The sequence below is a fragment of the Leptosomus discolor genome, chromosome 5 (genome assembly GCF_034619465.1).
Source record: "Leptosomus discolor isolate bLepDis1 chromosome 5, bLepDis1.hap2, whole genome shotgun sequence".
Lineage (NCBI taxonomy): Eukaryota > Metazoa > Chordata > Aves > Leptosomiformes > Leptosomidae > Leptosomus > Leptosomus discolor.
Genome location: NC_141395.1, coordinates 17,789,393 through 17,800,751, shown reverse-complemented (window position 1 = coordinate 17,800,751; position 11,359 = coordinate 17,789,393). Strand labels below are relative to the sequence as shown.

Here is an 11,359-nt window from a genome sequence, read left to right as displayed (position 1 = left end):
TTGAAACCAGTTCCTTGTTTTATAAAAAGTTATTATTCTAGCCATTAAGAGTTTGCAGACATCTGTAATGAATTTAAGCTTTTTTTGTTTGGCGTATGGGAGCTCAGTCACACCTTCACCCTGGCAGGAATGTCCGTGGAGCCCCTTCCTTGCAGAAGCCAGTTTCCTCCCTGTCCCAGAGCGGTGGGGAGGAAGACAGGGGTGTGACCCTCAAGGGGTGTGCTGCCCACCGGCTGTGACATCCCCACCGCTCACGCTGTCCCAGCAGCAAGCTCAGTAAGGTCGTCCCTTCCAGGTGGGATACCCATCCTGGGGTATAGGCAGCTGCAGAAGTTCAGCTGCGGTCCCTGAACGCGTGCAGACATAGAGTCGTGGTTAAACATTTACCTACTCCTGAATCAGCGCCGTTTAGTCCAAGTGTGATTCAGCATATAAACGCATGGAACTCCCATCTTGCTGTTCCTTTCGCCCCTTCGTTGTTTGACTGCCATAATATGGTCTTGATTTACTCCCCGAGGTGCAAAACCATTCGTGTCAATCAACTGGAGCGTGTTGGGGGGGTCCCTGGGGAGCCCCGGCCGGCGGGGCTGCACGAAGAGCATCTGCACGGCAAGGACTGGTTTCCCGAGCGGCAGCCTGCGACTGGTGCGAGGAGCTGGGCAGGAGGAGCGGAGCTTTCCGACACCTGTGGCCATGGCATCGCCTTCCACCTCCCGCTGGGTGTGCGGCACACGCAGATAACCATCGCCCGTGCGCCTCCCTTCCCGCCCCACGCCCCGAGGAAGGGCTGATGGCCAGCCCTGCAGCGCTTCCTGCGTGGGGCATGCGGGGATCGCCGTGCTTTGGGGGGCAGGGGCTGGGAATAGCTCATCTGCTTTGTTTTGTTTGTAATAGAGCCAATTATCCCTGTAATCATCCGCCAAAGAGAGAAAAAGGGGTGCAGGGCCCCTGGCAGCCGCTGTCCTTGTAGCTCTGCTGCCGGACTCCAGCCTTGCCTGCCGTGGTGTGGCTGCTGCCGGTTTCTGCCTGCACCCCGACCTTCTGGTTCTTTACACTGTTGGTGTGGAGCAGCACTTTACTCTGTGTTTTAGCAGACCTGTTCCTCTCTATTCTTTACAGTTTTTGCTCTTGGGTTCTTCCCGCCCCTTTTTAAATGATGTGTAGATAGATTTTTGTGAAATTAAAACCTCTTTATTAACCCTCTCTTGGTTTCGGAGCTTATTTCCACGCTGCCTGGGGCTGCTGCCTGTTGAACGCCGCAGACAACAGGCACCACACCTCCGCCCCCTGTTTGCCGTTGGGACTTTGCTCGGTTGCCTGGGAACATGGTGTTCAGCACCTCCTGGCACATGCAAATCCTGGCCACCCCCCCCCCCCCCCGAGCCGTGTCCCCCTCTCCGGGTCCCCAGCAGATCCCAGGCGGGAGGCAGATGCACTCCTCTCCTCCCAGGGCAAGGACAAGTGGTCCCCGGTGTCCGTCCCCAGCAGGTGCTGTCCCCACACAGGCGCCATCCCCTCAGCTTGGGGCTCGTTGCTTTTACCTTTGGTACCTCACGTGTTCACCGAGGTTCGCGCGATAACGGAGGGAGCGGCTCCGGCTGTACACCAGACCTTTAGCCCTGGGCTGCAGCTGCCACTGCAGGATGCAGGATCCCCGGGGGTGCCCAGGGTGTGGGCACCTTGTGCATCGCCCCTGAGCATGGTGCGGGTGAAGGACCTGGAGGAGAAGGAGCTGAGGGTCCTTCCCTGTGCTGCCTTGGTGCCTGGTCAAGACCCGTGTCCCCATGCATGCCATCTCTTTGCTAAATAAATCCCATACCTGGGCTGAGCCCAGGGGTTGGGGGGGAAAACACAGCTCAACTCTCCAAATATATTTTATTTAATAAAAATAACAATCTGGGGCTGTCCCCGGGCACAGGCTCCTGCCCTAGAAGAGTCCTTTGTCCTTCTTGAGTTTCTGTTGTTTCCACAATGGCAGGTTGCCGAAGGCAGAGCGATTCATGCCGAAGACGGCCTCGAAGTCCTGGTCGGAGAGGTGGTCCTGGGGGAGAGAAGAGGCTGAGCTAAAGCTGAGGGGCTGCCCCTGGTCCCCCCCAGCAGCTCCCCAGCCTTGTCTCACCTCCTTCCTGCTGGGATCCACACCCCGCGGCAGGTCCTCGGCCGAGGTGTTCACCAGCACGTCCAGGGGGAAGGTCTCCAGTTTGCTGGGGAGGAGCGGGGTGGTGGCGGTGAAGACCTCTTGTGTGGATGTGAGCACCTGGGTGGGGAGGGACAGGGTTGCATCAGGGGCTGCCCCAGGCATGGAGGCACCGGGCTGGCTCCAGGTGTCCCCTCACCGGAGGATGTGTCCTTGCAGCTGCTTGTGCCACCTGCCAAGGGTACGGAAGGGCTTTCTGTGCCCCCTCCCACCCCGGCTGTCCCCTCTCCCTGTGCCACTTACCGAGGTGAGCTGCCCAAGGCTGCCATCATCTTCCAGCTCAGCTTTCAGCGCCTCATAGGATTTCTTGTCCTGGGAAGGGGACAATGCTCAGCCCCTCAGCATGGGCAGGGATCAGGCAAACCGCTGCCCGCACCCTGGAGATGCTGACTGGGGCCAGATCCACATCTGGTCCCACCTGCAAAGGGCCCCCCCAGTCTTTCCAGCTCCCTCCATGACTCACATCCCAGTTGAGAGGGTCCCAGGCCAGGAACCAGCCGGTGAAGGTGGGGGGCTCATGGCCCTGCTTCACCACAATGATGGGGGTGTTGAGGTCGCGTCCGCTGGGGTCGCTCCGCAGGTACTCCTGCACCATCACCGCTGCTGCCTCCTTCTCTGACTCCTTGGCGCCTTTCCCAATCCAGAAGAAAACCTGCAATGAGGTCACTGTGTCTACCACTGGGGTGAGATGGGGCCCTCTGGGGCCACGCATGACCCATGGTTGGGGCCACACAGGATCTGCCTGTGAGGAAGGGTACTAGGAATCCATCCTCAGCCATCCTTGGAAGAAGGGGGCTGGAAAAAACAGCATGGGGCCAGGGACATGGGGGTTTCCAGCCTCCCATCCCACCACCTCCAGCTGCTGCAGGTCCTCTACCCCCCCCCGAGGATATTAGCTTGTGGGATCAAAGGTGTCGTCCTGCCCCGTGCCCCCCAGCTCACCTGATCCCAGGTGTCCAGCAGGTAAACGTCATCCTCCTCCAGGTCATCCTGGGTGAAGTCTATGATCTCTGTGGCCAAGAAGGTGCCTGTCTTGTTGGAGCACTCAAAGAGTCTGGGGGACACGGAAGAGTTCTCCTCCTGCAGCCTGGTAGGAAGCAATGCAGCAGTGGTGGTGGGAACGAGGCTTACCCTGCTTGGGGACTGGTGGCCTATCTTACCCCTGAGGGTGGGGAGGGACAAGGAACCCCCCCAAGCTGGTACCTCTTGTTGTTGGCATACTGGGACTTGCCCCCCAGGGCCAGCCAGAACTCAGGTGGCTCCTGTCCCTCCGCGATCACTGGCTTCTCTGTCTTGGAGATGATGTCAGCCACCGTCTTGCCCATCTCACGCTCGTCCCCGCTGCAGCCCTGTGGAGCCAACACAGCTGGTCCATCACCGGCCCCGGCCGGGGAGGAGGAAGAGGAGATGGGGACATTTCTCCTGGAGGCAGCACCCACCCTGGTGCCCGGCGGTACCCACCTTCCCATACCAGAGGTAGCAGCAGCTGGGGGTCTTGAGCACAAAGACATCATTGGAGTTGAGGGAGGAGGCGCGAGCGGCCACCTCAAAGGCCTTGGTGTTGTACTCATTGGTGCCCTGCACGTGGAAGAGGCGGGTGGAGGGCGCCGGCTCCTCGCTGCCTGACCGTGAGGTGCCACCCTGGGGGGGGACAGGGACAGGAGGTCACCACCAGTGATAGAGGCTCACCCTCCTGCCCGCTCCCCGCATCCCCCACGGCAGCCCCGCGCTCACCGCGTACACCACCATCTTGCCCTTGAAGATGGCCATCAGGTGGGCCGGCTCCTTGCCCATGGTGACGCGGACCTGCACGGGCTCGTTGTTGTACTTCTGATCCAAGGTGACAGCTTGGTAGGCGGAGGCGGCCAGCTCATCCGTGCTGGCTTGGCGGCCCTGGGCAGGGCAGAGGAGGGTGCTCAGCACCCACCGTACACACCTTTTCCCTCTTGGGAAGAGGGAACCCTTGTGCTGTTCCCATGGGGTCATGCATAGGGGCAGAGCAGCCCTGGTCCGAGGAGGTACCCCTGTCTCCCACCCATGGGTCAGTGACCTGGGGGGGGTCTCACCTGCCAGATATAGATGATGCGGTTCACCTTGGGCCCCACAAAATAGGTGTAGAGAATCAGGTAGCAGTCCCCGCCATAGAAATGGCCCAGCCACCTCTTCTCCACAGGCGCCAGCTCCCCGTTCTCCACACGCCAGACCTGGTGGGACAGGGATGTGCTGCTGCCAGGGCTGGTACATCCTCCTGTCTTGCAGCCCCTGGACCTGATGGCATCCCCACGTACAGGCCAGGGGGTGTCCTAAGAGGGTCCCACATTCTGCCCCGGCCACTCTACCTCCACCTCCCCGGATCCGTCATCCACCATCTTCTGCTGGGCAGCCACCTGGGGCTTGGCGTGCAGTGTGGTGGCATCAAACTTCACCTGCTCCACCTTGGCTGCAGGGAAGAGCACAGACCTGAGCCACACCCTGCTGGCCACGAAGGTCCCCACAGCCCCCCCATCCCAATCCAAGGAGTCCTGCATCATCTGAAGCAGACACTCACCCACTTTGCCCACAGTGTGGGTCTTGCCCAGCCCACTGGTCTGGTTGGGGACAGTCCATTTTTGGAAGAGCTGCCTGAAGACAGTCGACTCAGACCCATCGTTCTCTGTCTCCACACTGGTGCTGTCTGGGTAGTTCTTGGCTTTGATGAAGCCCTGGGGGGATTTGGACACAGCATGGGCATGGGGTGCCTGGAACCCCAGGAAACAGCCAGGCTATCCCATAACCAGCCTCTAACCCAGCACCCACCAGCGCCCTGCTCATGGCCTGCTGCTTCTCCTCCTTGTTGGCATTCTTGCCCTTCCATACGAAGATCTTGAGACCTCCTTGATCAAGAATGTAGCAGTCCTTGTATTGGGGACAACAGCAGAAATTAGGCCTTTGGGCAGCTTTAACCCTTCAGAAGACGAAACCAAAAGATTCGCCCACCAAATCGTCTTCTGAAGCCACCAAGGAAAGCTGCCAAGGAAATTGGGCACCCCCAAGCATCCCATGGGTGACACACCTCATGAAGGAGCATGTCTTGAGTCAGGGGTCGAATCGCCACCTCCTGCATAATTAGGTTCCCGCTGGCATTGGAGACGCTGGCAGGGGAAAAGAGAGGACAAGAAGTTAGAAACGGGGATGGAAAACCCCCTCCCCATCCCCACCTTGGGGTGGAGGGGTTGGGTGGGGGTGTCCCCTCCCCATCCCCTTCCCCACCCTGATCATGGCAGAGGCAGTAGCCGGGGACCCTCTTGACCTTACATGGTGGCAACCTGGTTTGCAGCTTGCCCTGCCATAAAGCTCACTCATGGCCATGAAGAGGGACAAAGGGGTGTCAGATGTGATGGGACCATTCAGGGACATTGCCACCATATCCAAAGGTCACTCTTGCATGAGCATCTCTCCATCAGGTACCAACCCTGTTGGCACCAGGGACTCCCCTTGCTCCAACGGCATCCAAAGGACCTGTTCCCATCCCTGCAGTGGCCTTTACCCCTCTTGGTGGCTGTCCAGTGGGACGGGAGTTGTGGGACATAGCAGAGACGGGTGCTGGGTGCCTCCGGCACCCTGTGAGATGCCCCTGAGGGCGACCCACCCCCCAGCAACTCACTGGTAGAGCTTGAGGGCGGACTTGAGCTTCTGGTCCACTTGGTCGTCAGGGGTGGCCGCCTTGATATCACCCTTCTCACCCAACACACGCGTGAGGACCTGCATGAGCCCTGGCGAGGCGTCCTCATCCTCACCATCCACTACGCCCACCTTGGCACGGCCCCCGCGCTCCCGGTCCCGGATGTCCTTGGCCAGGGTCATCGCCTGCACCCGGGGGTGAAGGGGTCAGCCCAGATCAGGGAGGGGGTGACTGGTCACACCCTTCCTCCAGGAGGGAACCCTGGGACCCACCCTGGCCATACCTTCAGCCTCTCATTTCGGTTGCTCTCAGGGCCATTCCACTGGATGATGAGCTGGCCCAGGTCCAGCAGGAACACATCTCCCCTGTTGAAGCTTTTCCAGCTCATCTCCACCTGCAGCAGGATGGGATTGGGGGGTCAAGCAGTAGGATGCCTGGTACCCCTGGCTCTGCAGCCTCCACCTGCCCTGGCTCAGTGCTGATGCCTCCAGCCTATATTTCTCCTCCAAGAGGGGCTTTTTGGGGTGAGGTGTCTCCTGAGGCAAGGTGGTGTGGCCCCCCACACCCATTCTGTCCTTTGCTTGAAGGCAGCTGTGTCTGGGGGGTCTCAGGCCTGATCCTGACCCCAAACAGCAACTCTGCATAGAGGTTGGTGGCTGGGTACACACACACACACCCACCCCCCCCCCAGCCCATAACTCACCTCTGCTGCCACCACGTTCTTCTTGCCCTTGACGTGCAGCAGGCGCTGGATGTTGTAGGTGTTTGTCTCCACATGCTTCATGCCTGAGGCCACCCCACCCTTCTTATAGCTGGGGGGGACAGACACAGTGTCAGCCCTGGGCCCCCCCTTCTTGCTCCAGCAGCTCCCACCTCTGTGAGCAGGGAGGTGTTTGGGGACCCCCTCCACTCATCCACGTGCATGATGGGTGGAGCAAGACCAGCTCCAAATCCTTCTTCTGCCTCCCCCACCCCACTGGGACAGGGCTGTCCCCATCCCCACTGGGGATGTCCCCACGGGGAGCATGCAGAGGACCCTTCCCCACCATCACCCGCTGTGGGAGCGGGTCCCTGAGGGTGACCGACGTACACGAGTCCCTGCTTGAAGTAGGCACGGAAGGTCTCGCTCTCGTGGCCCTGGACCTCACGGTGCTGCACAGCCACTGTGCCCAGGTGGTCATCCATCTGGGTGGTGTAGATGGCGGCCGCCCCCTGCTCATCCTGGCTCGAGTCCTTGCCCAGCCAGTAGTGGATGTCGTAGCTGTAGCTGCTCCCACTCTTGCGTGTCTGCAGGACACCGGTCCCCACTAGAAGAGCTCTCGTGTGTCCCCCCAAGGCCACATCCCTCCCTGCACCACCCCCCCATTCCCACCCCGGGGGCAAAGCCCGTCCCCGGTCCCCCATGGGACCCCAGGCTGCCCTACCGACAGCAGGATGTAGCAATCCCCCTCGTAGAAGCTGCCGTAGGTTTTGGTGGGCACCGGCACCATCTCCATGGTCTGCAGAAGGAAGGGAGACATCAGCCCTGGTGGGGACAGCCCCCACCCCAGCCCTGCACACCCTGCTGCCCCCCAGCCCCAAAACCTCTGTGTGTGTGTGTGTGTGGTGTCAACCCTGGGTGCTGCACTGAGACTCCCAAACCCAGACACTGAGGACATAAAGGGGGGGATCTTCCCTCCCACAGGGCCCCCAAACAGCCCAGTGATGGGTGCCCAGGTGATGGGTGCCCAGGCTTTGCCCCCGTCCCCACCTCGATTCGCCATATCTGGATGCCTGGCGTGGTCTTGTTGAGCGTTCTGCTGACTTTGGTGCTGAGCTCCACCATGGTGACAGGTGCTGTAGGCAAGGGGATCTGCCAGGGCATTGACAACACCCTCGTTAATGGCAGTCGGTGTCATTAAGAGCTGGGATGGAGCCAGCCTGCTGTGCCATCTGCTGCCCTGCCCGGTCTGCAGCCGGACAGGCCATAAACACCCCATCCAGAGCTGTATGGGATAAAGAGAACCCCCCGCCCAGCACCCCTGTGCCAGGGCTGCGGGTACGCAAGCCAGGCTGCCATCCCCCTCAGCCTGGCTGGCACCACGGCTAATGGCGGCTGTCACAGCTCCATGCCAGGGTCTGTGGTGGGCAGGAGCGGGGTCCCCCAAGCGCCCCAGTGCCCCGGTGTATGGGGCAGGGCTGTACATGGCAAACCCAGCGCAGCGGCCGCAGCTGGCGACACTGCTGTGTGGTGGCCTGCTCCTCCCCAGTGCCAGCAGGAACTGGCCCTGCTCAGCCTGGTCCTGGCACAGCTTGGCACGACATGGCACAGCACGGCATGGCCACTGCTGGTGGCCTTGCACGCACGCACATGTGCGAGCCCAGCCCACTTCAGCCCCTTCCGACTCCCAACCCCACCGCTGGATCCAGGCCCCCCAGGGAGGGCAGAGCCCGGCCCCACAGCGGTGCTGAGCGTGCCAGGGCTCAGCCCTGGTGCTGCCGAGGTTGCCCACAGCCATCCCTGCCAGGCTGGCAGTGCTTGCTGGCAAGCGGGCAGGGGAGGGGGTCAGGCAGCTGGCGTTGGGCAAAGCCCCCTGTGTGCCCTGGCGGGGAGAGCCAGCAGTGCCCAACAGAGAGGTCTCTGCTCCCCCAAAACGCCTCCTGGTCCAGCTGTGCTGCCCTGAAAAGCATCCACATCCCATCCCTCAGATCCAGGGGGTGATGTTCCCCCAGCGCAGCCCCGAGGTGGGGCACGGATGGGTCCCCAAGCCCTGTCACCAGGCCACCCCAGTGCCAGGAGCAGTGGCGGCTGTGCGATGTGCTGCCGCCCCCACGCCCACCCTCTGGCCTCCCCCCCCCCCCCCCCCGCCCAGCCCCTCACCTTCCCCGTGGAGCTGGGCACAGGTGAGCGCACCTAGGCAAAGTGCTCGGGTGCCAGCACCCAGGAGACCTTTGTCCCCTCCTGTCCCAGCCTGTGTTCACCATATAAGGGCAGGAACAGCCCAGAGTCAAGGTCCCCATGGCCCTCCGAGGATCCGCGGTGCCTGCAGAGCCCCGTTACTCACGGGGTGATTGCTCCCCTCCAAGTGCTATTGCAGCACAGGGCAACCCCAGGCACCCTGCCCATGGGCTTGCTGCGCCCGGGGTGGCCCCTGCTGCCCTTCCCAGGCCTGCTCCCCTCTTGGCCCTTGGCACTGAGCCCATGGTGATGGGGTTTTTGATGCCTACACCCCCACCAAAGTGTTCCCCAAAGTGATAGCAATGGGCTGAACTAGGCCAGGGTGGCGTCAGCCACAAATGCAGAGGTGCCTTGATGCCATGGGAATGGGCTCTGCCACTGCCCTCCACTCCCCATCCCCAAAACTCCTGAACCCTCCCAGCCATGGAGCACTAAGCCCATAGCAATGGCTTTTATTGTGCCTCTCCTCCCCAAAATACTCCCCAAAGTGACACCAACAGGCTGATGCCACACGGCTGTGCTATGGTGCTGCCCTCCACTCCCCCCGGGGCCCGTGGTGATGCAGTTTCTGGTGCCACCAGCTCAGAGCCACCAGTAATGCAGCATCATCTTCCCAGGGCATCCCCTTCCTATTCCACATGTCCTCGTCTCCCACCTCCTACCTGGCACATCACTTCCCTGCCCATAGGACTGTCCCCACGCTGTGCCACCCCCCAGCTGGAGGCCAGACCCCTGCTCACTACCCGATGGGCTTCGCCTCCATGCATCGGGGGTGCCTGCAGCCCCAGCCTTGGGGATGGGAAGTGGGTGCAGGGATGGGGCATGGGGCTAGGGTTTGGGGGCATGGGGCAAGGCACAGGGCGGCGGCATGGCTGAGCCCTATGCCCTATCCTGTGCCCCCAAACCCCAGCCCCAAAGGGTGGTACCGGATCATGCTCTTGGTTTTGGCAGAGAGGGGACTTGAGTCCTCTCCAGCGGCTCCCAGCCCCGAAAGTGGTTTTGGGAGCCAACCGGGGGGTACATAAAGCTGGGAGGGGGGTTCACAGCAGCAGGCAGGCCCCCGGGCTCCCGCTCTTTATCTCTTCCCCAGCCCCGCAGGATTGCTGCAGCCTTATCTCGGCCGCCCTGCTGAGCCAGCAGCCCTGGCCGTGAGCACCACGGGCATCCCACACCCTGGCCATCACCCTGGTGCCACGCCTGGGCTGCAGTGAACCCCAAATCCCGCCTGCTCCCCCCTCCCAAGGATCCCTGAAGTGACGGAAATGGGCTGAACCAGGCCAGGGGGGGTGTCAGCCACCAGTAAGCGGGTGCCCTGATGCCATGGGGATGGGCTCTGCTGCTGCCCTCCAAACCCCTGGCCCCCCAAATGCTCCCAACCATGCCACCCAGCTCCCATCACCTGCACCCCACACCAGTGTCCCCCGTGGGACTCTTACCTGGGTGCTGAGCCACCGGCAGGGGGGTGGCAGTGAGTTTTGGGTGGGGTGTGAGACACCCAGGTGGCTGCTCTCTGTCCGGTGACCGTGTCCCAGGGTTGAGCCTGCCGGTGTGGCACCGGGGTGGGGGACACCACGCCAGCCCCAGAGGGCTCACCCCCTCCCCGGGCCCCCCAGCCGGGCCACTAATGAACTCAGCAATTAGTGAAGCCATCAGGGAGGACAGAGACTTCGTTAATGACGGGAGGCACAGGGCCAATGAGGACATGGTGGGGACCTAAGAGATCCCCACCCCCCACCCCACTGCCTGCATGCTGGCAGCAGGCTGCCCGGGGGGTGTCACAAGTTCCCCCCCCCCCCCCCCCAGCGACCCCTAGCCTATACAGGGAGGGTCTGAGACCTTATTTGGAGGAAACTGAGGAAGGGTGCACTTGTGACACACACCTCCCTGAAGCCCCAAAGCTGGGGGCACAGCCCCCACGGTAAATTCAGGCCCTCCTTGTTAAGGGGCAAGACACGCATCCCTGTGGTATCAGGGCCCTTTTTCCAGGAGGAGGGGGAAGAGCTTAGGATGGGGGTGCCAAGGTGGCTAGGGGACACACGACACGACACTGCCCTGGAGCATGAGGGTGTCCCCTTGGCACCAGGCAAGAGCAGACCCCTCAACTCCGCAGCCTGAGAGTGCTCCCCCAGCACTGACCTGAAGCATCCCCCCCTTTCCCAAGGGGACTTAGGGGATGCTGGGGGCTCTCTGCCCTTCCCCCCCCCCCCCCCCGTGCACACCCACTAGTGACACCCATGTGGCTGCACGCGCGCGTGCGCACACACACACAGAGGACTCCCCTTTCCAAGATGGTTTGACAGCTTTAATCACATGAAGGCACTTGGATCTGGTCCCCCAGACCTCCCCAGTCCCCCCAATGCTGCCTCCAGGCCTCCTGGACCCCCCAAGGGTGCCCAGCATGGGAGCTGTGCTCCTTGGGTGCTGCAGCACCCATGGGTGCTTGCTGGGCAGCAGGCTTCGCTGGTGCCGTTTGACTTGTCTAATATAAAGTGCTGAGTTCAACCCTCCTGGAAGGGCAGGATCAGGCCCGGGGCAGGCAGGGGTCCGAAAGGGGGGGGGGGGG

At 61.8% G+C, this 11,359-nt stretch overlaps 1 protein-coding gene across 1 annotated transcript; it reads right to left on the bottom strand.

Moving 5' to 3' along the window:
• Positions 1–1,927: 1,927 nt before the first annotated feature.
• Positions 1,928–7,683, bottom strand: VIL1 (villin 1). The gene is made up of 19 exons (XM_009948215.2): positions 7,609–7,683; positions 7,283–7,357; positions 6,949–7,145; positions 6,562–6,670; positions 6,142–6,252; positions 5,841–6,043; positions 5,250–5,328; positions 4,994–5,092; positions 4,746–4,899; positions 4,537–4,637; positions 4,264–4,401; positions 3,932–4,090; positions 3,659–3,838; positions 3,401–3,546; positions 3,140–3,284; positions 2,661–2,849; positions 2,441–2,509; positions 2,120–2,257; positions 1,928–2,041 (listed from the first exon to the last, which is right to left on the bottom strand). The coding sequence occupies exons 1-19, from the start codon at positions 7,681–7,683 to the stop codon at positions 1,928–1,930; spliced, it is 2,481 nt and encodes an 826-aa protein (XP_009946517.2).
• Between the last annotated feature and the right edge of the window lie 3,676 nt (positions 7,684–11,359).